The following is a 23,771-nucleotide window of genomic DNA, read 5'->3' as shown; positions in this document are numbered from 1 at the left end:
TCTACTACCATAACCTGTTCAAAAGGCACTTAAATCTTTTGTCTTGCCTATTGACCCTCAATGGCACACATACACAATTTATGTCTCAATTGTCAAGGTCTAAAAATCTTTCTTTAGCCTGTCTCGGCACCTTCATCGACACTGATTGAAGTGGAATTAACAAGTGACATCAATAAGGGATCATAGCTTTCACCTGGATTCAGCTGGTCAATCTGTGTCATGGAAAGAACAGGTGTATACAGTACTGTTTTCTACATTGTAGAATAATAGTGAAGACAACAAAACTATGAAAAAACACATATGGAATCATGTAGTAACCAAAAGTGTTAAACAAATCAAAATATATTTTTATATAACTTTTGACTGTTAGTGTATGTGACTCACCACCTGGATTCGGTCTTATGCAACAACATTTGTAATTGTGTTTTTTTTTTTTACATTGGGTAAAAGTAGAGACTCGGAGCTACAAAATGGTATATCATACACTGCATTGTAGAGGAACAATGGGAAAGTAATTCTGCTTTGAAAGTTGATAAACTTGTAAACTCACTTTGAGAAAATGGCCTTTGAATGATTTGGTATCTAGTGAAGCGCTCCTCTTTGTCTACACCCATTCAGCATCGTTTACACCCTCTTAAGCTTTAGCCCCACCCATCTCGTTTCGCCCTCGGAGCGCACACTCGACGCTCTGACCGATTTGTTTACCTATGGATAACATGAAAACAGCCAAACCAGCTCTGCTGGCAACAATTTCATTAGGCTTTTTTGCAGACGTTTACTGACACCGGCCATAGTCAACATATGTTGTACACTCAGCTTAAGACATGTAGCTCGCTAGGTAAACAATGTAAGATCACACACGTCACCTAGTTAAACAACAATGAACATAGTGCCAAATCATGTCGTTACTACCCTGCATGATTATTCTGGGAGCTAACCATCCAGGTTCAATGTTAGCTAGCTAACATTAGGCTCTAACTAGCGAAGCAAACAGCTGTGGGATATTAATAATAATGTCAGCTAGGGAGCCAACCAGCTAACGTTACCTGGATAGCTAACAGTACACTTTAGCTTGAAATGAAACCACTTTGTCAAAATTAGAAATGAGTAAAATCTGAAAATGTAGCTAGCTAACGCTAGACTATCTTACCTGTATACATCATCATGCATGATGGACGCGGATGGCATGCCACAGTTACCCTTAGTTTGAAGAAGTAATCCGGAGACCGGTGTTTTCTCCATCTCTTTAGCTATCATACTCCAATTCCACTGATTTCAAAACTTGATCCTCCAGAAAGAGAAGAATAACACTTAGCAATGCAGCTTCACAACTCATTTTTAAAAAGCCGCGTTCGACAGGATTACTAACACAGACTGACCAGCTCAAATAGACAGAAGCCTTCTATATGGCAGACCAATCCGAACTCCTCTCTCGGCATATCCAGCCCACACCTTATATCAGCCAATCATGGCTAGTGGGAAGGTTGCTTCCTTTTTCTGTGGCTTAACCAGGAAGGCTCGTAATTTAACAATTGTATTCAAATATGGCATACAAGTTTGTTAAGGTACATGAAAGTTCACGTTTCTGAAGGCATTTCTACCAAAAAACACATTTTGATTAATTATTACGGCACAAGAAGTCATGACTTGCAACATACGGGTCTCAGCTTAAGTCTTTGTGCATGAAAGTAAAAATATGTGAAGTGAATTATAGACCTAGACTCTAACCATATCGAAAGGGAACATTTTATTTCAGGCAATATAGTGTACGTCACACAGTGAATTGGTGAATCCTCATAGGGAATAATAGCTTCTCAATCGATGAATTGCAAGCAGGTGAAATGGAATCATCCTTGACTTTCTGAATGCTGTAATCCATGTCAGTGGTGCTGTGGTTGGTCTCTGGTCACAGAGTTGAGGTGTATCTATCCTAAACTGCCCAAATGTCACTCCTGTTTATGGGATACATTTTGTCCTTGTGTGTCCGTAGCATCTTTATCCCCAAGTCACAACATGGACCAGACTCTTCTGAATCTACGACATTTCCCTACTGATGACACCACTTAATGCTGACTGTCTGTGTACTTCCCCCTTACCATCTCCTCTTCCTGTGCCTCCGTCCATGCATCCTACTGTCCAGTCAAGAGGTCAATGCTACAGCTGGGAATTTCCAGGGACCTCACGATACAATATTATCATGATACTTACGTGCCGATACAATATGTATTGCGATTATCACGACGTTATATGTATTGTGATTTTTGCAAATTTGATGTTCCAAACATATTGCTCACTATGCACAAAACATTAGGAACACCTGCTCTTTCCACAATTGAGACATGGATTGTGTGTGTGTGCCATTCACAGGGTGAATGTGCAAGACAACATTTAAGTGCCATTGTAGAGGGCATTGTGGTAATGCAAGGCGCACCGGTATGAGTGTGTTAAGAACTGCAATGCTACTGGGTTTTTCCACACTCAACAGTTTCCCGTGTGTATAGACTTTTCTTGTGTATCAAGAAAAGTCCACCAGCTAAAGGACATCCAGCCAACTTGACAACTGTGGGAAGCATTGGAGTCAACATGGGCCAGAATCCCTGTGGAACGCTTTTGACACCTTGTAGAGTCCATGCCCTGACAAATTAAAGCTGTTCTGAGGGAAAATGGGTGTGCAACTCAATATTATGTGTTCCCAATATTTTGTACACTCAGTGTGTTTGCTGCAGAGAGACGAGAGAGCATGAGAAAACAACTTTTGATCAGTCAGGGAAATAAGGGGTGAAAACATGTTGGCTCACCATTTAAAAATATGGAGAACAAGCTATATGATGGAAAATACCAGAGTTTTGGCACTGTTCAAGGACAGCTTTTTTCCATCTACGTAACATTGCAAAAAACTGAAACTTCCTGTACAAAATTGATGCAGAAAAATGCATCCATGCTTCTGTCACTTCTAGATTAGACAACTGCAATGCTCTACTTTCTGGCTACCCGGATAAAGCACTAAATAAACTTCAGTTAGTGCTCAACACAGCTGCTAGAATCTTGACTAGAACCAAAAAATTGTATCATATTACTCCAGCGCTAGCCTCTCTACACTGGCTTCATGTTAAGGCTAGGGTTGATTTCAAGGTTTTACTGCTAACCTACAAAGCGTTACATTGGCTTGCTCCTATCCATCTTTCCGATTTGGTCCTGCCGTACATACCTAGACGTACGCTACGGTCACTAGAAGCAGGCCTCCTTATTGTCCCTAGAATTTCTAAGCAAACAGCTGAAGGCAGGGCTTTCTCCTATAGAGCTTAATTTTTATGGAATGATCTGCCTACCCATGTGAGAGACGCAGACTCGGTCTCAACCTTTAAGTCGTTACTGAAGACTCATCTCTTCAGTAGGTCCTAGTCTGGCCCAGGGGTGTGAAGGTGAACGGAAAGGCACTGGAGCGATAAACCATCCTTGCTGTCTCTGCATGGCCGGTTCCCCTCTCTCCACTGGGATTCTCTGCCTCTAACCCTATTATGGGGGCTGAGTCACCGGCTTACTGGTGCTCTTCCATTCCATGTCCCTAGGACGGGTGCGTCACTTGAGTGGGTTGAGTCTCTGACGTGATCTTCCTGTCCGGGATGGCGCCCCACTCGGGTACGTGCCATGGGGGGGAGATCTTCATGGGCTATACTCGGCCTTGTCTCAGGGTAGTAAGTTGGTGGTTGAAGATATCCCTCTAGTGGTGTGGGGGCTGTGCTTTGACAAAGTGGGTGGGGTTATATCTTGCCTAGTTGGCCCTGTCCGGGGGTATAGTCGTACGGTGCCATAGTGTCTTCCGCCCCTCCTGTCTCAGCCTCCAGTAATTATGCTGCAATAGTTTGTGTCGGGGGGCTAGAGTCAGTCTTATATCTGGAGTATTTCTCCTGTCTTATCCGGTGTCCTGTGTAAATTTGTTTGCTCCCTCTAATTCTCTCCTCTCGAAGGACCTGAGTCCTAGGACCAGGTCTCAGGACTACCTGGCCTGATGACTCTTGCTGTCCCCAGTCCACCTGGTTGTGCTGCTGCTCCAGTTTCAACTGTTCAGCCTGCGGCTATGGAACCCTGACCTGTTCACTGGACGTGCTACCTTATCCCAGACCTGGTGTTTTTGACTCTCTCTACCGCACCTTCTGTCTCTAACTCTGAATGATCGGCTATGAAAAGCCAACTGACATTTACTCCTGAGGTGCTGACCTGTTGCAATCTCTACAATCACTGTGATTATTATTATTTGACCCTGCTGGTCATCTATGAACGTTTCAACATCTTGGCCATGTTCTGTTATAACCTTCACCCAGCACAGCCAAAAGAAGACTGGCCACCCCTCAGAGCCAGGTTCCTCTCTAGGTTTCTGACTTTTCTAGGGAGTTTTTCCTAGACACCGTGCTTCTACATCTACATTGCTTGCCGTTTGGGGTTTTAGGCTGGGTTTCTGTATAGCACTTTGTGACATCGACTGATGTAAAAAGGGCTTTATAAATAAATGTGATTGACTAGCGCTAGCTAACGCTACCTACAGTAGCAAAAAACAAGTCAAATATCGATAAAATAACATCCAAAAATAATATTGCAATATGCATCTGTATCTATTCTTTTCCCACTTCAGTAGTCAATACAACAGTAGAGGTAAGCATGTGTGTTGAGAGGCATATTGCAACAAGTGAAAAGTGGGCGCAGTGAACACATCTCTGTGTTTGGGACAATAGCATCCATTTTGACACACATATGGACTTCCTGAGTGAAGTTGTCTAACACCACAGGCTCTAGGCCTATGCAGAGCAGGCCAGCCTGGCAGACGAGAGGAATGGAGCTGGGTGATATATATAGGCCTAATCGTCACTTGCCTGAAAAGATTAGAAACACATTTTCAGAGCTTGAGTTGTAAACGCTTTTTCTTGGTGCATTCTTCATCTGTGGTTATTTAGTTTGCTGGGGGCCTGTTCTGACCACAAAATGCTTTTCGTGCTCAGCCCCATCCGCTTTTTTTCCATTCTACAGATGTATTCCAACTGTTAGTAAACGACTCATTTTCTTTTTTATGGCGTGGAGGAAATCTGCAAATAATAACAATTTACATACCAGCTAAAACTGGAGCTAAATTGCTTGGTGGGGTATGTTAAAACACTATGGTGTATCTTCATTAAAAAGTTCAAAGCTAGAATCCCATTCATTTGGCCTTTGACCAAAGTGTGTCACATCACAGTGGGGACACCAGGACTGGCCTCATTACATGCTGCCTCACTTCTCTGTACTTTTTCCATTTGCAAAAATAAATATATCAACATATGAATGCTATTGGTTTCATCGAATCCTCTAATTGTCTTGCACATATTTTAGAGGAAGCACACAATTTAGAAAGAATTATGTGATTTAGTCCAAATGTGACTGTTATACATGTTCATGTTTACTCAGCTGTTGGTTGCTTACTGTAATGCAATCTAATGTGTCACATATGGGCCAGAATATCTTCTCTCCGGTCTCATCAGACAAAGACTGAAGCTGCTCTTGGGGGTCCACCACACGCACAATGCCTCCTAAATGCCACATCATCACAAATCAATATGGAAGTGTTCAGGGGGGGTGCAATACGATAAACACACACGGACCATATATTGGAACCCAAGCACACGAGTGTCCAAGGACATCTGTAGACATGAGTGATGTTTGGCTGAACTAGTGGCACTGCTTCTATATTTAACTACCACCCCACTGGGGATGGAAGTTTGGAGGATGATGCTGTCATAGCTCATTGATCCCTAGGAGACGGAGCGTGAAGATGGCTCTGCAGTATGATACATTAGTGCTATTACTCACAGAGCAGCACAGCCATGATGGCCACCAGCAGAGCGGACCCAATAACTCACATAGGAAGAGACCACAATGCCCCACAGCACAACATCCTCAAAATAAGTATATTTGTTCTTCACTAAGGGCTTGTGTCTCCTTCGTAAAATCCCATAAATACCCAAGCATAAACAAGGTCGCTGGAATGTTCACCTAAAACCATTGACACTGCCCAGAGACCTTCAGACTTCTGCTGCAGCTCTTCAGGGCATTCATGTAGATCTCTGTCATTCATTAAAATCACTTTTTTTTTATAAAAAATGTAAAAAGGGGAAAAAAGGTCCCGAACAGTAAATTCTGATTCACATGTAAAATAGCCTTGAGTGACAAAAATATCACCCATAATATTTTAGGGGGATAGAAATGTTCTATATTTGAGAAAAATGACTCTCTCTAATGGCTAACTACAAGGAAGTTTGAAAAGACAGGCTGAGTGGGCGGGAAGCTTATATTCATGAGCTCACCTTGACTGACATCTCTTTGAAATGCGTACCTATTAAGCCCACTTCCAACTTTGGATTCAAATTAAAAAAACAAACATTTTCTGCTGTTTAATGTTTCAACTAATTCATCTCGTTATATCCATATTTTTTTGTTATTCTAAGCCAATCAGATGTTTTATTAAGTTAGACAATTATGTGTAATTGTGTAATGTGTAATCACTAGTGACCAATTTCAAAGCTGCAAAATAACTTGTGTTGAGGCTACACTCAGATAAACAAATTGTTCTGATATTTTTAGTACCTTATCAGATAAGTGAACATACTTTTTCTAAAATTGAGAATTAAATCAAATGTTATTTGTCACATGCGCCAAATACAACAGCTGTAGACCTTAGTGAAACGCTTACAAGCCCTTAACCAACAATTCAGAAAATATCTAAAAAAAGAGATAATAATAACAAATAATTAAAGAGCAGCAGTAAATAACAATAGCGGGGCTTTATACAGGGGGTACCGGTACAGAGTCAATGTGCGGGGGCACCGGTGTTGAGGTAATATGTACATGTAGGTAGAGTTATTAAAGTGACTATGTATAGATAATAACAGAGAGTAGCAGCAGTGTAAAGGAGGTGGGGAGGGGGCAGTGCAAATAGTCTGGGTAGCCATTTGATTAGATGTTCAGGAGTTTTATGGCTTGGGGGTAGAAGCTGTTTAGAAGCCTCTTGGACCTAGACTTGGCGCTCCGGTACCACTTGCCGTGCGGTAGCAGAGAGAACGGTCTAGGACTTGGGTGACTGGAGTCTGACAATTTTTAGGCCCTTCCTCTGACACCACCTGGTATAGATGTCTTGGATGACAGGAAGCTTGGCCCCGGTGATGTACTGGGCCATACCCACAACCCTCTGTAGTGCCTTGCGGTCGGAGGCCGGGCAGTTGCCATACCAGGCAGTGATGCAACCTGTCAGGATGCGCTCAATGGTGCAGCTGTAAAACCTTTTGAGGATCTAAGAACCCATGCCAAATCTTTTCAGTCTCCTGAGGGGGAATAGGTTTTGTCGTGCCCTCTTCACAACTGTCTTGGTGTGCTTGGACCATGTTAGTTTGTTGGTGATGTGGACGCCAAGGAACTTGAAGCTCTCAACTTGCTCCACTACAGCCCCTCATTTTCCTGTAGTCCACAATCATCTCCTTTGTCTTGATCACGTTGAGGTTAGAGGTTGCTGTCCTTGCACCACACGGTCAGGTCTCTGACCTCCTCCCTATAGGCTGTCTCATCGTTGTCGGTGATCAGGCCTATCACTGGTGTCATCGGCAAATTTAATGATGGTGTTGGAGTCGTGCCTGGCCGTTCAGTCATGAGTGAACAGGGACTACAGGAAGGGACTGAGCACGCATCTCTGAGGGGCACCCGTGTTGAGGATCAGTGTGCAATAAAGATTGCATCATCTATGGATCTGTTGTGGCGGTATGCAAGTTGGAGTGAGTCTAGGGTTTCTGGGATAATGGTGTTGATGTGAGCCATGAGCAGCCTTTCAAAGCATTTCATGGCTATAGACGCGAGTGCTACGGGTCGGTAGTCATTTAGGCAGGTTACCTTAGTGCTCTTGAGCACAGTGACTATAGTGGTCTGCTTGAAACATGTTAGTATTACAGACTCAGACGTTTTGCTAATATATGCACATGATAGCATATTTCACGAGCATTCCTTGCCAATTAAAAATACAGGTTTTTCATGCCAGCAGTTGTGCCTGCATGTCACATTCTCAAAGTAGCAACATACCTTGGTGAACAAAAAATTTGTAATAATGCCAGAAAATATCATGTTTGGAGGATATCCTAGCACGGGTGTTGTTAGCCCCGAGACGAAGTCGAGTGCCGGCAAACCCTGCCAATATATCCTCGAAACAACGGCTTCGTAGGCAACATCACTTTAATACAACAGGTTACAAACATATTCAAATAACGATTGACGTTTCAATTAAAATACAAATTTTTATGAATTTATTCATACTATTTCATCCTTCCACAGGATATAGTCCCGCCACAAATCTAGGGTTGCTACCCAAGCCGGCTGGTTGTTTGTTCTATCGGTTCAGTTGCCAGAGAAACGACCAAGTCGTTCAGTCTTTATGGTTAAGATCTAGGTCGTTCGTTATAAAATGTTCCAATGAAATACTGGCTTGCTTGCTAGCTAGCCAACTACGGCTAACTTACAGTCACGTCAAAAAGCCAGAATAACAGCAAAGTAGCTACATTTGCTTAAACTGTTTTCTAGTGACATTTATTTGGATACATCCATTACAAAGAGCTAATGAGGCGTGATTTTGTCTTGCATAGAAAATGTGCCTAATTGTCTGTTCAGAGGAGCGAGCCAACAACACCTGCTAACACAATCATTTCAAACTGAAGCACTGCAAACTGGCTGCACATTTTACCTTACTTCAATTCACATTTCTTTGTATTTATCCATAAAAATGATGCCAGCCGATTAATGATTTCGACTGGATGAGAAACGCTGCTTGCCTGTCTCGTCCCGAGTTCTTCATTACTATGGAACAGCTGGAGATCAAATTTGAATATTGAAACAATGTTGCAAATGTCAGAGAGACAGAAAGGTTTATACAAATCTCCACTGTTGAAAACTAAATGTGAGTCTAAAAGAAATGTTAGATAATTACTAGAGGCTTTTTGTAGTGGAGATCAAGTTTATAAATTGCTTGGCAGGACTGATGAGACAGTGGATTGCGCATTCAGGTGGAACAGAGTAAATAGGCATTTTAACGTAATAGATTTAGCCGGTGGTAACTTGTGGAATAGACACTGGCTGCAATGCGGTTTTAACCAATCAGCATTCAGGATTAGACCCACCCGTTGTATAACAAGATAATTGTTTTCATGTATCACTGCTTACATTTAATGCATTTTGTTTTATTTTACTGTAAAACAAAAACTGAAATATCACATTTACATAAGTATTCCGACCATTTCCTCTGTACTTTGTTGAAGCACCTTCCTCATAAATCTACTCACAAAGACAAAGCAAAAACAGGTTCAGAAATGTTTGCATATTTATAAAAAATAAATAAAACTGAAATACCTTATTTACCTAAGTATTCAGACACATTGCTACGAGACTGACATTGACCTCAGGTGCATGTGTTTTCCATTGATCATCCTTGAGATGTTACAACTTGGAGTCCACCTGTAGTAAATTCAATTGATTAGACATGATTTGGAAAGGCACACACTTCCTTAAATTAGGTAAGAGAACATCACCTATCCACTTAATAATCCCAACTCCTGAATCCAAGTGTCTGAAATGGGGGAGGGGACCATACATTTTATGATCACATTTTTTTCAATGTAGAAGCAGTCATTTGTCATACTTTGGTCATCATACTTTGATCTGGTTTCATCCAATTTCATGAAACAAAAGACTGACTGTTCATGACATTTAAGCGAACAAAAAGATGTGGGCAGTATATTGCTGCATCCATACAGGTCTCTATGTATTTCCTTGAAAAGGAACATCTAACCATTACCGGAATTACTGAGGTTAACAAAAATGTCCCATTCCCACTGTGAAAAAAAAAGTCTCCACTCTCAATCCATCCTAGCTTCCACAACATTGACATAGATTATGCAACAGGTTGGCTGCTCACGGGCTCCTCCACCTGCCGATCTGGTACGGTCCGGTCTGGTCTATTTCACTGGACCTCTTGAAAGGCCTGGATGAGACTGACTGACTGCTATCAGTGGTGATGCATGACTACTCTGACATGCAAAGCCCTTCTCTAGACACGACTGAAGTTGGTACAGGAGCAAGCTTCAGCTTAGCACTGAGACTAGAGAGCATCTTAGTAACGCTACCAAATCTCCCCAGTGTACTTTCACCTAAGCCAGGAGGAATGTGCCTGGGCTTACCAAGAATCCACCGGATTGCATTAAAAATATGGACAGGATTGTAACGTCTACTTCAATGTCAAGTGAAAAACAAGATTTACTAGGAGGTCTATTTATTTTGACTGGAATGTCAATGTTACATGAGGTTTGACTAAGTAAATCAAAGTTTCCATTTCTGAAGTAAGAATTTTCACAATTTTTTGTTGCTCAAACCGAATAGGGACCATGTATACCCCAGCCAGGCTAACAGCTAGCAGGAAACCTCGTTCATCAGGGAAAATCAAAGTGTGGACTCTCAGCACTGAGGTGAGCAGGGCTTGACATTAAGACTTGCCCGGTGAAAGATAAACAATTGTGGGACAACCAGAATATAGATTTCAGTTGTCCGAATAGATAAGTTAAAAAAAATAAAAAAATCCCTACCAAACAAGTACTCTGATCAGAATTGGATCAGGCAGCGCACAGCAGGACAGTACATAGTTGACATCGAGTAAATTGCCTATATTCCTATAGCTCATTTAAATAAATGTTATATTTACACAAAGCAAGAGAACAATGTAGACAGCTAGTCTCACCAAAATAGAAAAAAATATCCAGTCAGAATTTTTATTTTTTTTATCTCGCTCTCGAATGATCTAGGCCAATAGCCAAAGTCTATTTTTATAGCAGACACCAATGTTCCCTCAAAACAATTTCGGCACTGAGCAAACTTCTGGTCTGCTGAGCAACTTCTGTGCAACTTCCAGCATGAGTTCACTGTGAACACTGGGGCTGTACCCGCTTTAAGTTAGTTTTAACAGTGGCCAAGTAGGCTACTGTGGCTATTTCATCATAATGTAGGCCTATCAGAATGGCCTACCATCAAAAACAATGGACAAAATGAATCCCATAACATTTTAACATGGAAAAAGCAGTTTTATCATTCAGCCTACAGTAGCAGCCAATGTGTGGTGTTCAATGTAGGCTTTGGAAAACACATGCAGGGCTTGACATTAACCTGTTTCTTCACTTGTCCTACTGACAAGGAGGTGACTGAAAATGTTGTGTTGTTTGATGCAAGAAACCACTTTACAAAATAAGATGCAGTATTGATCAAATACCATTATTACAGAGAAGCAGAAATGATGCTACCCTCTGCCTATTGGCTACTCCCAAAGTGGCACAGTGGTCTAAGGCACTGCATCTCAGTGCTAGAGGCATCACTACAGACCCTGGTTCGATTACAGGCTGTATCACAACCGGCTGTGATTGGGAGTCCCATAGGGCTGCGCACAATTGGCCCAGCGTCGTCGTCCGGGTTAGGGTTTGGCCGGGGTAGGCCGTCATTGTAAATAGGAATTTGTTCTTAACTGACTTGCTTAGTTATATAAAAGGTTAAAAAAATGTAAATACAGCACGCATGCAGCTTGGAGGGAACATTGGCAGACACTCTGGTGTCTTATTGTTATAAAAACCCACATTTTCTCTACATTTGATATGAATATGACTTGGCGTATTAAGCCACTTTCAGTTTAATGCATGCTGGATTTCTCACACCACACTATTTCATGATCAAACAATGAATATAAGATATAGTAGTAAGATATAAAAATCTAATGAGAAATTTTAACAACACTTACAGTTGAGCAAAGCAATACAAGACAAATGTATGCATGCATGAGGCCAGAAATATCCCTCCTTGCCGTTGTGAACCAAACAACCAAAAGCCTGATCCTACTAACTGAAACATCATAAAAGCATTAAAACAAATTAAAGTTATGAAGAGTATTCTGAAAACTATTTGATTAAAGTGTTTATTGCTCTGAAGTTGCCGTTTTTAAAAATGGAAATAATTATGAAAGTCGGAGTCTATGCTATTCTCATTCATAGATTTATTTTGAATGAAAAACATATTTTAGGCCACAAGAAGTGAAATTGAGCAAACAATATCAAGAGTCCAAAGAAAAGTTAGGCTACAGCTGAAGAAAGCTTAAACTGGCCTAAACGAATGTACATATTATTTGAGCAATGTGCAACCTACCTACAAAACGTATATAGTAGCCCAGCTAATAAGAGGGAAGAGGATGAGGCAAAAATACGAATTAGTTTATAATTATTCAGTTCTGAGGACAGCAGAGTTGCTCTGCAGCCCATAATGGGCTCTGCAGCCCATTATGAAACAGGCTCGTTGCCTGTTTCACTCGCTCCACCTGCATGATTCGGCACACACACAGGCAGTCAGATTGGCCTAGGCTACTATACATCTCTTTCGTGCCACAGCTCCACCAGAGTGGAATAGGCTATTTGAAAAGATTTGGGTCTTCTAAATATATTCTGTGAATGTCATGATACTTTTGACTGGTGAATACCAACTCTCAATCACTTAGATGTATTTTCAGGTTCTTGAAGCAACTGCTTTCTATACCTCTCAATTTGGTGTTCTCTCCGTCTCCCGTGTTTGCTCCGCACAGACCGGTAAAGTTTAAGCGGGCGAGCAATGGATTATGGTCATTGTAGTTAATTACCACAATTTCTGCACTGAACTATGTAGAATATTGGCCTGTTGGAAACTACAACTCCTTACTACATCGCACAGTTGAGGCTTCAGATTTATCTCTACAGAAACTACTCATCTTGCTCACAGAAAAAAAAAATGAATAAATGGAATTCAAATAATTGAACCGACAATAACAGATTTTTGATAAAAATCGCTCAGCGCTACTCGTCCCAAACTGAGGGCTATGCCAAAAACGTGGACATTGAGTACCATAACCCACAAACTGGCCACATGTTTTTCTATGAAAGCATGGAGTGCTAAATGTAAAATAAAATCCAAAGTGGGCTGTTGAGGAGAGAAAAAAAAAACTGAAATTGACAGAAGTAGAACATATTGCATAACAGAGGAAGAAGAAAATGTCCATGTGTATCCACTTGGCATTAAAAAGGCAGAGTAGTTTAGCCTCCATGAGGGGAGAAGGGCATATGTGAACGTAAACCAATGTTCAAAATGATGCAGCGATCGCATCTAAGAAATTGTGCTGATTTTGCTTGTTCTAACTAAATGGCTCAAGTAGTGCCTGGAATCTGTCCAAAAATATGGGGACATTAGGGTCTTCGCAGGACAGTGGCATTCAGGAGGCGCCTCGCTCTCCTCGCTGTTGACCGTGGGACAAGAGCATCCTAATTTAAATAATTTTGTACGTCCAAGTAAACAAACACGCAGGCAGGCGGGCAGGCCCCATAGGCCATGTGCTGGCCGGAGTACGCTGTTGAACTGTGGGAGGTTGCCTGGGCCTGGGAGTTTACTGCTACTGTTGCCCTGGATATTGACTTCCAGATCTCTCCAGACAAGCAAATATTTGGTCACAATGAGTGCAATGATTTGTGCACAATGGTAACAGGCCCCATGTCTCGAGTCCAGGACCCCCCCTAAGTTACCCTCGGAGGAGAGGAGGGTAGAGAAAGAGAGATGCAACTCCCTAATGTAACCAAAAAAGAAAGATGGGGACACCCAGCAGAGAGTGCAATAACAGGCTGAACATAGCTGAGGATTCTGGGAGGTGGGTAGGAATGTTCCAATTAGTGGAGGCGGAAGGGGTTGAAACAAACTCTTGAATAAACAATCATTATGCATTTGTTGACACAGGAATTGCCAATATTAGCTCGGCACACTCCAGAAGAACATGCGTCCTGGGAACATGGGAACATGCCTCAACTGTTGCTCCACTCCTGGGGTTCTTGTCAGTACGATATGGCAACAGAACATTTCACAGTGCAAAATAACTTGGGCATCTCAGTCAGTGGAGAGAATTATTTACAAGATACGGTCAAACCTGTCCCAGCAGGTCAGCACTGAGAGAGGATTAACCAGGGGAATACTGCACAACCTGTACAAATGACACATTAACTCCAAAATGTTCAAAAAGAGCTACCAGGGACGGCGCCCTTAGTGAACAGAGCGCTCCAACAGCATGATTGGTTGTAGCACCGTAGCTTAACAAGGCCATTTTCCATTGCAGACAAAATAACCACTAAAACGGTGCTCACAGTCACAACAGGAAATTATGCAAACCTCTCTACATTTTTGCTTTGTCAGGCAGAGCCCCATGTGTCCATTAGGTCAACACAAGTTCTGCGAAGAGAAACCAGAGCCATCTTCAACCTTGGCCTTGCAGTATTAAACATGCACCCATCAAACATGCAGGCTGAGGTAGGTAGGGAGGTTAATGTGGGGAAGCAAGCAACTCACTACCACTGCTATCACACAGGGTGCGTGAATAAGTCAGTGTTCTCTCAACACTGTCAGTCTCAGGAAAATGTTATGAACTCACCATCTCCACCCCCTGGGGAAACGCTGTGCCCTCCCAGTCCTTTTTGGGGAAGCGCTGGATGATCTTCCCACATCCTTCACCTGCACCTGGAAACCAAACAATGGCAATCAATGGCAGGGAAAACCCGGCATGGCACTGATCTGATGTCAATGTGTCCTCTACCTAAGGAGTACCCTGAATGACATTATCTGCAATATTATGGAATTCATCTAGAACAGCGCTCTAGGGCCTATACCACCCACAGGAAGAGGGAAGATCCTCTAGTTAACAGACAGATGCATTGTGTATGGTGAATGATGCATGGGTCACGGTAATGTTCTGTGGAATGGACACTGTACACAAAAAAGTCAGCTTTTCACATTGTTAAAAGGACATACTGGTTGTGAAAGGCCCTAATAAAACTCTTTTTCCAAACAGTAGAGATGAAGGGGGCATTCGAGGACGCACAAATCATTGATGTATGATCACATTTCCAGACTTCCTAATTGGCACAATCGGTTTGGAGCATTCTTACAGGTCCACTGTAAGACATTTTCCACATTTTCCATCTTTCTCTTCATTCTGTGGGAACACTTGGACCACAACTTACAAGAGGAAAGCACAGATGAGTAGCACTACAGGGTCATAACGGCAGAACATTCCTCCTATGCTTCTCCAGAGGTACTATGTGAGGGATTGTGTTGCTCCTGAGTGCTAACAAATAACCCAAGATTGCCATGTTAAAGGGAAACTTCTGGATTTTGGCAATAATGCCATTTATCTACTTCCTCAGAGTCAGATGAATGCGTGGATAACATTTTTATACGTCTCTGTGTCCAGTATGAAGGAAGTTAGAGGTAGTTTTGCGAGCCAATGCTCAATAGCGTTAGCTCAATGACTGGAGGTCTATGGGTATCTGCTAGCACGCACATAGAGACATATAAAATGGTATCCACGAGTTGGTATCTGACTCTGGGTGAGTAGATAAAAGGCCTCATTGCAAAAATCCCACAGTATAACAAGCCAATTGCCAACCCACTCTAAGGGGAAGACAAACAGATAGGCTAAGTTTGTTTCCATATTTTTTGCATCTGCACTAGCAGACGCTGAAATAAATGAAATGGCATATTTCAAAATCAGTGAGCATGAGCCAAAGCCCTAATGTAGCCAAGTCACCATTGAAAAATGCTCCATTCAAAACAAACTTGAGAGCATCCAGAACCAACGAGCAGGGTGTGTAAATGAGTTAATTGACAGTGAAATTGAATTCAAATGTGACATTACCATCGACGCAAGAAACAAACATGAATAGAGGTTAAAAGAATGAAGGCGAAATGCATCAGCAGATCTGGAATCAGTCACGGCCAATAAATAAATTACAGGGTTGGATTAAATCAAGATGTTTCACAGAGAATGTGGTCAAAGATTAAGTGCGAGAAAATGAACCCGGACAGCTAACACAAAGCAAATTACAGAAGTGGGGAGGCCATCCATTTGGGAGTGATCCACTCTGACAGCATGATTCAGTGAGATGAGGATGAGTAGCGAAAGAAGGAATAAGGGAGAGAGCACCCTCCCCCTCCTCCTCCTCCTGCACAGCCCCAGCATCTGTCAGGTAGATCACCAATCAGACAGCTCATGGAAATATCAGCAAACAAGAGGTCAGATCAATAGATTGTGGTGGCACAGAGAGATGCAGTACAAGGCTGATCTGTTGAACACTGTCATCTCTTTATTATCAGTTCAGTATTCAATGCACGGTTGAACAGACAATGCCACAGCATGGACTGCACAGATTCAAAGTGTTGTCTGGTCTATTTTAAGAGCCTACTTATCATGAAAAAGAACACAGAGTCACTGTCACATATGGCTGACTTACAATTGTTTTAGGGAATTTTTAAACAAATTGGATGTAATTACTCGTCAACAAAATGTAATGAGTTACAACAGACTGCAATCTATTTAAGGAGGTGATTGAAGAGGATTTGAAAGAACAATCTGGAGAGCTAAGAAATGGAAAAATAACCTAATTAAGAAACTTAAAAGAATACATTTCTTCGGCATGCCAAGAACAGCATCTAGAAATGCTTTCCTTTCCAACGTGCCATTTGTCAAAGTATTGTCTGACACAATGACATCATTTACATGCTATTTTAAGCTCTCAGTCACGCATTCATTTAGCACAGTTTTTCTTCCATCACTGTTGAGAAGAAACCTATCAATTGAACTACGGTGCATCCTGTTTCCATTGATCATCCTTGAGATGTTTCTACAACTTGATTGGAGTCCATCTGTTGTAAATTCAATTGATGGGACATGTTTGGAAAGGCACACACCTGTCTATATAAGGTCCCACAGTTGACAGTGCATGTCAGAGCAAAAACCAAGCCCTGAGGTTGAAGGAATTGTCTGTAGAGCTCCGAGACAGGATTGTGTCCAGGCACAGATCTGGGGAAGGGTACCAAAATTAAAATACATTTAAAAAAATGTATTTTTGCTTTTTCATTATGGGGTCTTGTGTGTAGATTGATAGGCATTTTAGAATAAGGCTGCAACCTAACAAAACGTGGAAAAAGTCAAGGGGTCTGAATACTTTCCGAAGGCACTGTAAATTTACCAGGGTTGGCTGGCCTTCTCTAGTCACTCGTAGGCTCAGTCACTGGTATACTTTTATTTATAAAGCCATTTTGGGTTTACTACCTTTTTTTGGGGGCATTTTTATTGTTCAGAAATGTGGTGGGTACTCTCTTCGTTCGCTGGACATTATCCTGCTAACTGTTCCAAATATCCGAACTGAATTTGGTAAAAGGGCTTTTATGTACTCTGCGCCATCGTCTTGGAAGGCCTTACAAAATACTTTTAAACTGGAAGAACTTGTCCCGATTGGTATTTTTAAATCACTGATGAATGATCTTGAGACTGATTCCCTGACCTGTCAATGTTTTTAATTTGCTGTTTTTGATTTTTGTTATACTCTTGTGAATTCTATGGTTTTTACTAGATTACTTGTAGTTTTTCATGTTGTTTGTCTGGAATTTCTGTAATGACTTGGTGCTGCCTATCTTGGCCAGGATGCTCTTGAAAAAGAGATTTTAAATCTCAATGAGCCCTTCCTGGTTAAATAAAGTTTAAATAAATAAATAAAAATAAATTTGTGCACAAAATTTGAGAGAAATAAGCTTTTTTTTGTGTATGGAGAATTTTTGAGATCTTTAATTTCAGCTCATTTTACATGTTGCGTTTATATTTTTCTACAGAATAGTTCAACATATCAATAATGTTCAGTACAGTACACCACTTTACACTTCCCTTCTCTTAAATCCTTCCTTGTGTCTCCTGATTCTGCCTCTTCGACCCTACTCTCTTCCATTTCAGCATCCTACGACTCGCACTGTCCCCTTTCTTTCCGCCCGGCTCCGCCCTCCCCTCCTGCTCCGTGGCTGAGTGACTCATTGCGAGCTTACAGAACAGGACTGCGGGCTGCTGAGCGAAAATGGAGGAAAAGTCAACTTGGAGGACCTATCATCCTTTCACTCCCTCCTCTCTACCTTCTCTTCCTCTGTATCTGCTGCTAAAGACACTTTCTAGCATTACATTTCAAGCTTCTGTCTCTAACCCTAGGAAACTCTCCTCCCACCTTCTCCCTCCACACCTCCCCCTGGATGACTTTGTCAACCACTTTGAAAAAAAAGGTTGACAACATTCACTACTCAATCACTCAGCCAATTGAGTCCACTGGTCTCACACAGAACTACCCTACGCCTTGACCTCCTTCTCCCCGTTCTCTCCAAATGACATCCTGCAACTAGTGAGGTCTGGCCGGCCAACATCCTGCCCGCTCGACGCCTCCTTCCTTTTCCAGACCATCTCTGGAGACCTTCTCCCATGCATCACTTCCCTCATACCTGACCATTGGGTGAGTCCCCTTTGACTTCAAAATGGCCCGAGATGCTTCCCTCCTCAAAAAAGGTATATAGTCAAAAACTATAGACCTGTATCCCTTCATTCTTTACTTTCCAAAACACCTGAGCGTGCCGATTCTGACCAACTTTCTCGTTAATCGCTCTCAGAACGATCTTCTTGACCCTAACCAGTCAAGCTTCAAGACAGGACACTCAACCTAGACTGCTCTCCTCTGTGTTAGAGGCTCTCCGCACTGCCTTAGCTGACTTTCTCTCCTCATCCTCCTAGATCTATCCGCTGCCTTTGACAAGTGAACCATCAGATCGGCTCTCCACCCTCTCAGGGTTGTGCACACTCTTGGATTGCATCCTATATGGCAGGCCGCTCCTTCCAGGTGACGTGGAGAGGATCTGTGTCTGCACAACGTAATCTCACTACTGGTATCCAGAGGGCTCGGTTCTAACTCCACACAGTCGCCCTCCCAGAGGACAAAGAACCTTGGCGTGACCCTTCACAACACCCTGTCGTTCTCCGCAAACATCAAAGCAGTGACCCGCTCCTGCAGGTTCATGATCTACAACATCCGTATAGTACAAGCGCACCTCACACAGGAAGTCGCGCAGGTTGTAATCCAGGCACTTGTCCTCTCTCGTCTGGACTACTGCAACTCTCTGTTGGCTGGACTCCCCGCTTACGCCATCAAACCCCTGCAACTTATCCAGAACACTGCAGCATGCCTGGTTTTCAACCTTCAAGTTCTCTCATGTCACCCCCACTCCTCCGCACACTCCATTGACTTCCAGTCAAAGCTGCAATCCACTACACTACTTACCTACGGAACAGCAAGAGGAACTGCCCCTCCCTACCTTCAAGCTATGCTCAGACCCTACACTCCAACCAGAGTACTCCATTCTGCCACATCAGGTCTCTTGGCCCTCCCACCTCTACAGGAGGCCAGCTCCCGTTCAGCCCAGTCCAAGAACTGCTCTGTCCTGGCACAAAAATGGTGGAACCAGCTTTCCCCTGATGCTAGGAGAGCAGAGTCCCTCCCTGGCCATCTTCCGAAAACATCTGAAACCCTACCTCAAACAGCATCTTAAATAATCCTCCTCACCTCGACCCCCCCTTGAAAGAAAATCTAGCCAGCACTTGCACTTGACCCCCTCTCCCCTAGCTCTGACTCTATTGATAGCTATGTTGAGGAAAAGTGTACTTTCTATGCCTGTGATCTGTGGTAGTCCCACCTAGCTATCTGTAGATGAATGATGTGGTAGTCCCACCTAGCTATCTGTAGATGAATGATGTGGTAGTCCCACCTAGCTATCTGTAGATGAATGATGTGGTAGTCCCACCTAGCTATCTGTAGATGAATGATGTGGTAGTCCCACCTAGGTATCTGTAGATGAATGAACTAACTTGAAGTCGCTCTGGATAAGAGCGTCTGCTAAATGACTAAAATGTCAAATGTAGTAGCATCCTACCTTTGAGTAGCTTTAAACAGAGTAACCTCACTGACACCTGTTGACGTGTAAGAGTGACATTAAGAGAATTTGCTGACAAGACGGTCTACTGTATATCATGGCACGGTTTCCTTCAAAATAGACAGATCTCTTTCCACAAAACACTTTTTATCCCCACATTGACGTCGATTCTGCTTCCTGTAAACATGTCAGCCAACTGGAGAGCGGAAATGCCGAGTGTTTTCTCTCCAGATCTAAAAAAAATAACAGCAGAAATTTTTCAGGAAACTGCTGGCTCACAGAACACGCTAATGGCTATGTTGGTCACTGAAATTGTAACCAGCAGTAAAACACTGTCACTAAACCTCTTATTACAAGAAAAATAAAATGACAGCCTAGCATTTTCTCTTACAGTACCTGAAGTACCATGAAGACTAGGCCTAAACTACTGTCTAAAACACACATCTTAAGTACCATACTCTGTTTCATCATGGTGGAGCAGCGGTCCATGAGTCAGGCAGGTCATGTAGAGGGGAGATAGCAGGAATCCAATAGGAGGGACTGCTACACCTAATCACCAGTCTCATTTGGCTGCTGCCCTCATGTACTCAGCGGATCAAGCCAGCTGCCCCTTAATACGCTGACCTCTGTCAAGGCTTTGGAGACAGGAGGGGAGTTAATCTTCATGAGGGTTCTGGGCCTGTGTGGTGGGCAGAGTAGGGCCCTGAGGAGCCCGTCCCCTGTCCTGACCATCACATCACGTGTCTGCAGTATGTGCCCCTTCCCTGATTGAGATCACATGCTTAGAATTTTTCAGCATTCCAAGCTCTACTTTCTACTCAAGGATGACAATAAATGACAGAATTCCTAACATTCAGTGAGGCTGCACTCTGTAAACAATTAAAAGCAGTCCACACTGTCAGATATTACCCCCTAGACAACAATAAAGCAGCAAGACGACTGTGGTTAATACAAGACAGGCCAGCCTAGAACAGGAACATGCTCATTTCAGGATCCTCTTGTAATAACAGACAGAGAAGAATTCCAAACAACTGGTAGATTTTCCACTCTCTTTTTCACATTGTAAACCTGCTTGGGGGTCATGACAAAAAATAAACAAGTGAATAACATTTAGTTTATAGAAGTGCCAAATAATAATATTGATCACTTTCTGAAGACCAACTTCTTGGTCTGTTTAGTAACACCACGGGCCCAATCACTAGCCTACATGGAATTCACTCTGTGTTTAACAAGGGTTTCAAAAAAATGACTCAGTTTGTAGGACAGGCTTTATCAAACAACATTATATTGGAACTGAGTGTTGATTGAACAGGGCCCTGAACTAACAGTAGCAATAAAACAAGTGATTTAGGCCTGTGCCTGGTATCTTTTTTACATTAAAAAATTATGTTATGTAGTATAAAAAGGTTAAAATATATATTATTCAAAAATCATGTAAAACTTACAGGCACAAAGCAAATGTCAAACCCACAGAGCCAAACTCTGTAAAATAAACCATTAAACAACGTTTTTCCCGAATACTCCACATAGGTCTCCTGTGTGTCATAAAAAGCTGGTTTTAGTAGACTCAAGTGTTAATGAGTTGGCCAGGGTATTTCCACAGTAGAGTAATGACCAGAATAAGATAGAGGTTATCACTGGGTCTGCTGACTGTTTACTACACATAGCCTGTTAGTGCACCACACATTATCAGAGCTGGAGGTTCCTGCTGCATGCATTCCACAGCTAAAACTCATTTTTTCAATTTTGTCCTGTAGTAAGATACACAGAAAATGTGACACTAGAGCAAATTTGGGACAAGAGACAAGTGTACTGAGAGTAAGATGAGCAAATATTTGCATACACTTGCATCACAACAGCTTCAATGAAAACATGCTCAAATGAAAAATCACCCAAAGCAACAAAAAGAAAAATGAGGGCAAAGACAATGCCCTAGACATTGATCATTGACTGATTCTGTTTCCAAAACAACCACAGGATGGTCGTTGGTCTCTCTTGCTATACTCGCTCTTGATTAGCGCAGGTGTTTCTACTGGGAAAAGGTTCATCCATCTTCCTGGCCTTTGTCTTCCAGCAGAGCTGCTCCAGAAATCAGCTCTAGGAGGCCTGGGCAGGCCCTAGGCCAGCGGCTAGCCGCCAGCTTTCGTCAGCTCCACGTCAGCTCCTAACCTACATCTGGCCCAGTGTGTGGACAGGTGTGCCGATTGGTCGGAGACAGGTTGGCAGGTGCTGCTAACTCTGCTTTCCTCTGTTCCACAACAAGTGTTTGATTAAAATCCCCCACTGCTGCTCCACGTACTGAAACCCAGTTAGTGCCTAATGCTATTTTTTAAGCTACAGTTATTACGTAAAGCCCCTCATCACTCCAACAATCTGTCCAAAAGCTTTCCACCGCCCCCATGCTAGAACTAAAAACACACTGGACTGGATGTTCCAAAGTGAAGATACGCAAAGGAATATGCGGTGGTTTGCATGGGAAAGGGTATCAAAGATGATCAAATTAATGATGTCATAGAGATCCAATTCCAGGAAGCATTCCAGTGTCTGAAAGCAGCTGCAGAACTAGGAAAATATTTGGAATGATAAGGCATCAGGGCATCGCAGGAAAAGATGGACCAAAATGCACATCAACCATCAAAATAATACAGGTTAAATGAATTAAGAGCCGTGGAAGGTTAACCATACAGCCACTGACGTACCTAGCACACATCATTTGTGAACTTGTCCTTTATGGATGACAAATGGCGGCCATAACATTTGCCTAAGTAAGTGGTTTTGTTTGAGTTTCATTTCCCTAAAAGAGCAAGGCATAAGAATAAAAGGTTTCATTGAGTTCAAACCTCTGGCATCCATTACAACTAGTCTATAGCTATGATCTTTATGGGAACATTGACAGATATCTGATCACAGAGATTAGGCAGTGGGACTTGCCATGGCTTCCTTTGCAATCCTTCCTACAGTACCACACGTGTGACAATCAGCAACCTACTCTTCCTTTTCCATCATACAATACGCAAATGCTTTTCCTAACTGATTACTTGACTTAATGGAAAACAGAATCCCCATCTGGATAGCTGCTCTGAAGCAGTGTAGTCGGTGGAGTTTCCCTGGACAAGCTTTGGCTATCACCCCTCCTGCACTCTCCACTCTGACGAAGAAAGGAAGGAACTCCTCCATTGTGGTCAGGATGCCTCACCACAAAGCGCAAAACCAAAAGGGAAGCTGCCCAAAGTGCATCAGCCAATCAATAGAGGCAACAAATCCCTGATGTTCAATAACATAGGAGTCATTGCCACATCTGACATCTTGTAAATTCTACAACCACCACAACCTGAGTATCTCTATTGGCCAAAAGCAGAAGTAGAATGAAAGCTACGGACTTACTCTTCTGAATTGCCGCATCACAGATTCCTATAAAATATGATTGAAATAATATTAGGTAAAGATAGTCATAACACTCAGGCCTTGCACAAGCTACTAGAACTGTAGCAAGAATTCGGGCTGGCACAATTACTGTATAACTGGTAAACTCATGGGTTCACTTGCAATGACTGCCTGGGATACAATCATTTTCATGGTAATGTAGAATGTTCATTCAAATGATGTGGCTCTGGCAATGGAATGTATGTTTTGTAATGTCAGCTGAATTAACAAATCACAGCACATATTGATGGGTAAATTTCCTGCTTTTTCTTCCTGCTTTGCGCCTGTGGGTACACTGGCAATGGCCGCCAGTCTACCCATTAATAATAATAATAATTTATTCAACTTTTAAAGCATTATTCATTCAAATAAAAAATCTAAGCGCTTAACGCAACAAAAATGACTAATTTAGAAAAACAACATTCATGAGAAGGATGGTCATGAGAGGGTAAGGAAAGTTA

General features: G+C 42.3%; 1 protein-coding gene across 8 annotated transcripts in view; it reads right to left on the bottom strand.

Annotated features, from left to right (window-relative positions):
* Window positions 1-23,771, bottom strand: part of LOC129834473 (myotubularin-related protein 13-like) — a 157,261-nt gene that overhangs the window by 116,597 nt on the left and 16,893 nt on the right. For all 8 annotated transcript variants that reach the window (XM_055899481.1, XM_055899484.1, XM_055899485.1 and 5 more), the window contains exon 2: window positions 14,525-14,610. In XM_055899481.1, coding sequence (XP_055755456.1) covers window positions 14,525-14,610 — 86 coding nt within the window. The remainder of the gene's footprint in view (window positions 1-14,524; window positions 14,611-23,771) is intronic.

The sequence above is a fragment of the Salvelinus fontinalis genome, chromosome 35 (genome assembly GCF_029448725.1).
Source record: "Salvelinus fontinalis isolate EN_2023a chromosome 35, ASM2944872v1, whole genome shotgun sequence".
NCBI classification, from domain to species: Eukaryota; Metazoa; Chordata; class Actinopteri; order Salmoniformes; family Salmonidae; genus Salvelinus; species Salvelinus fontinalis.
Note: the sequence above shows the minus strand (reverse complement) of the source record. Positions and strands in the feature narration are given on the sequence as shown.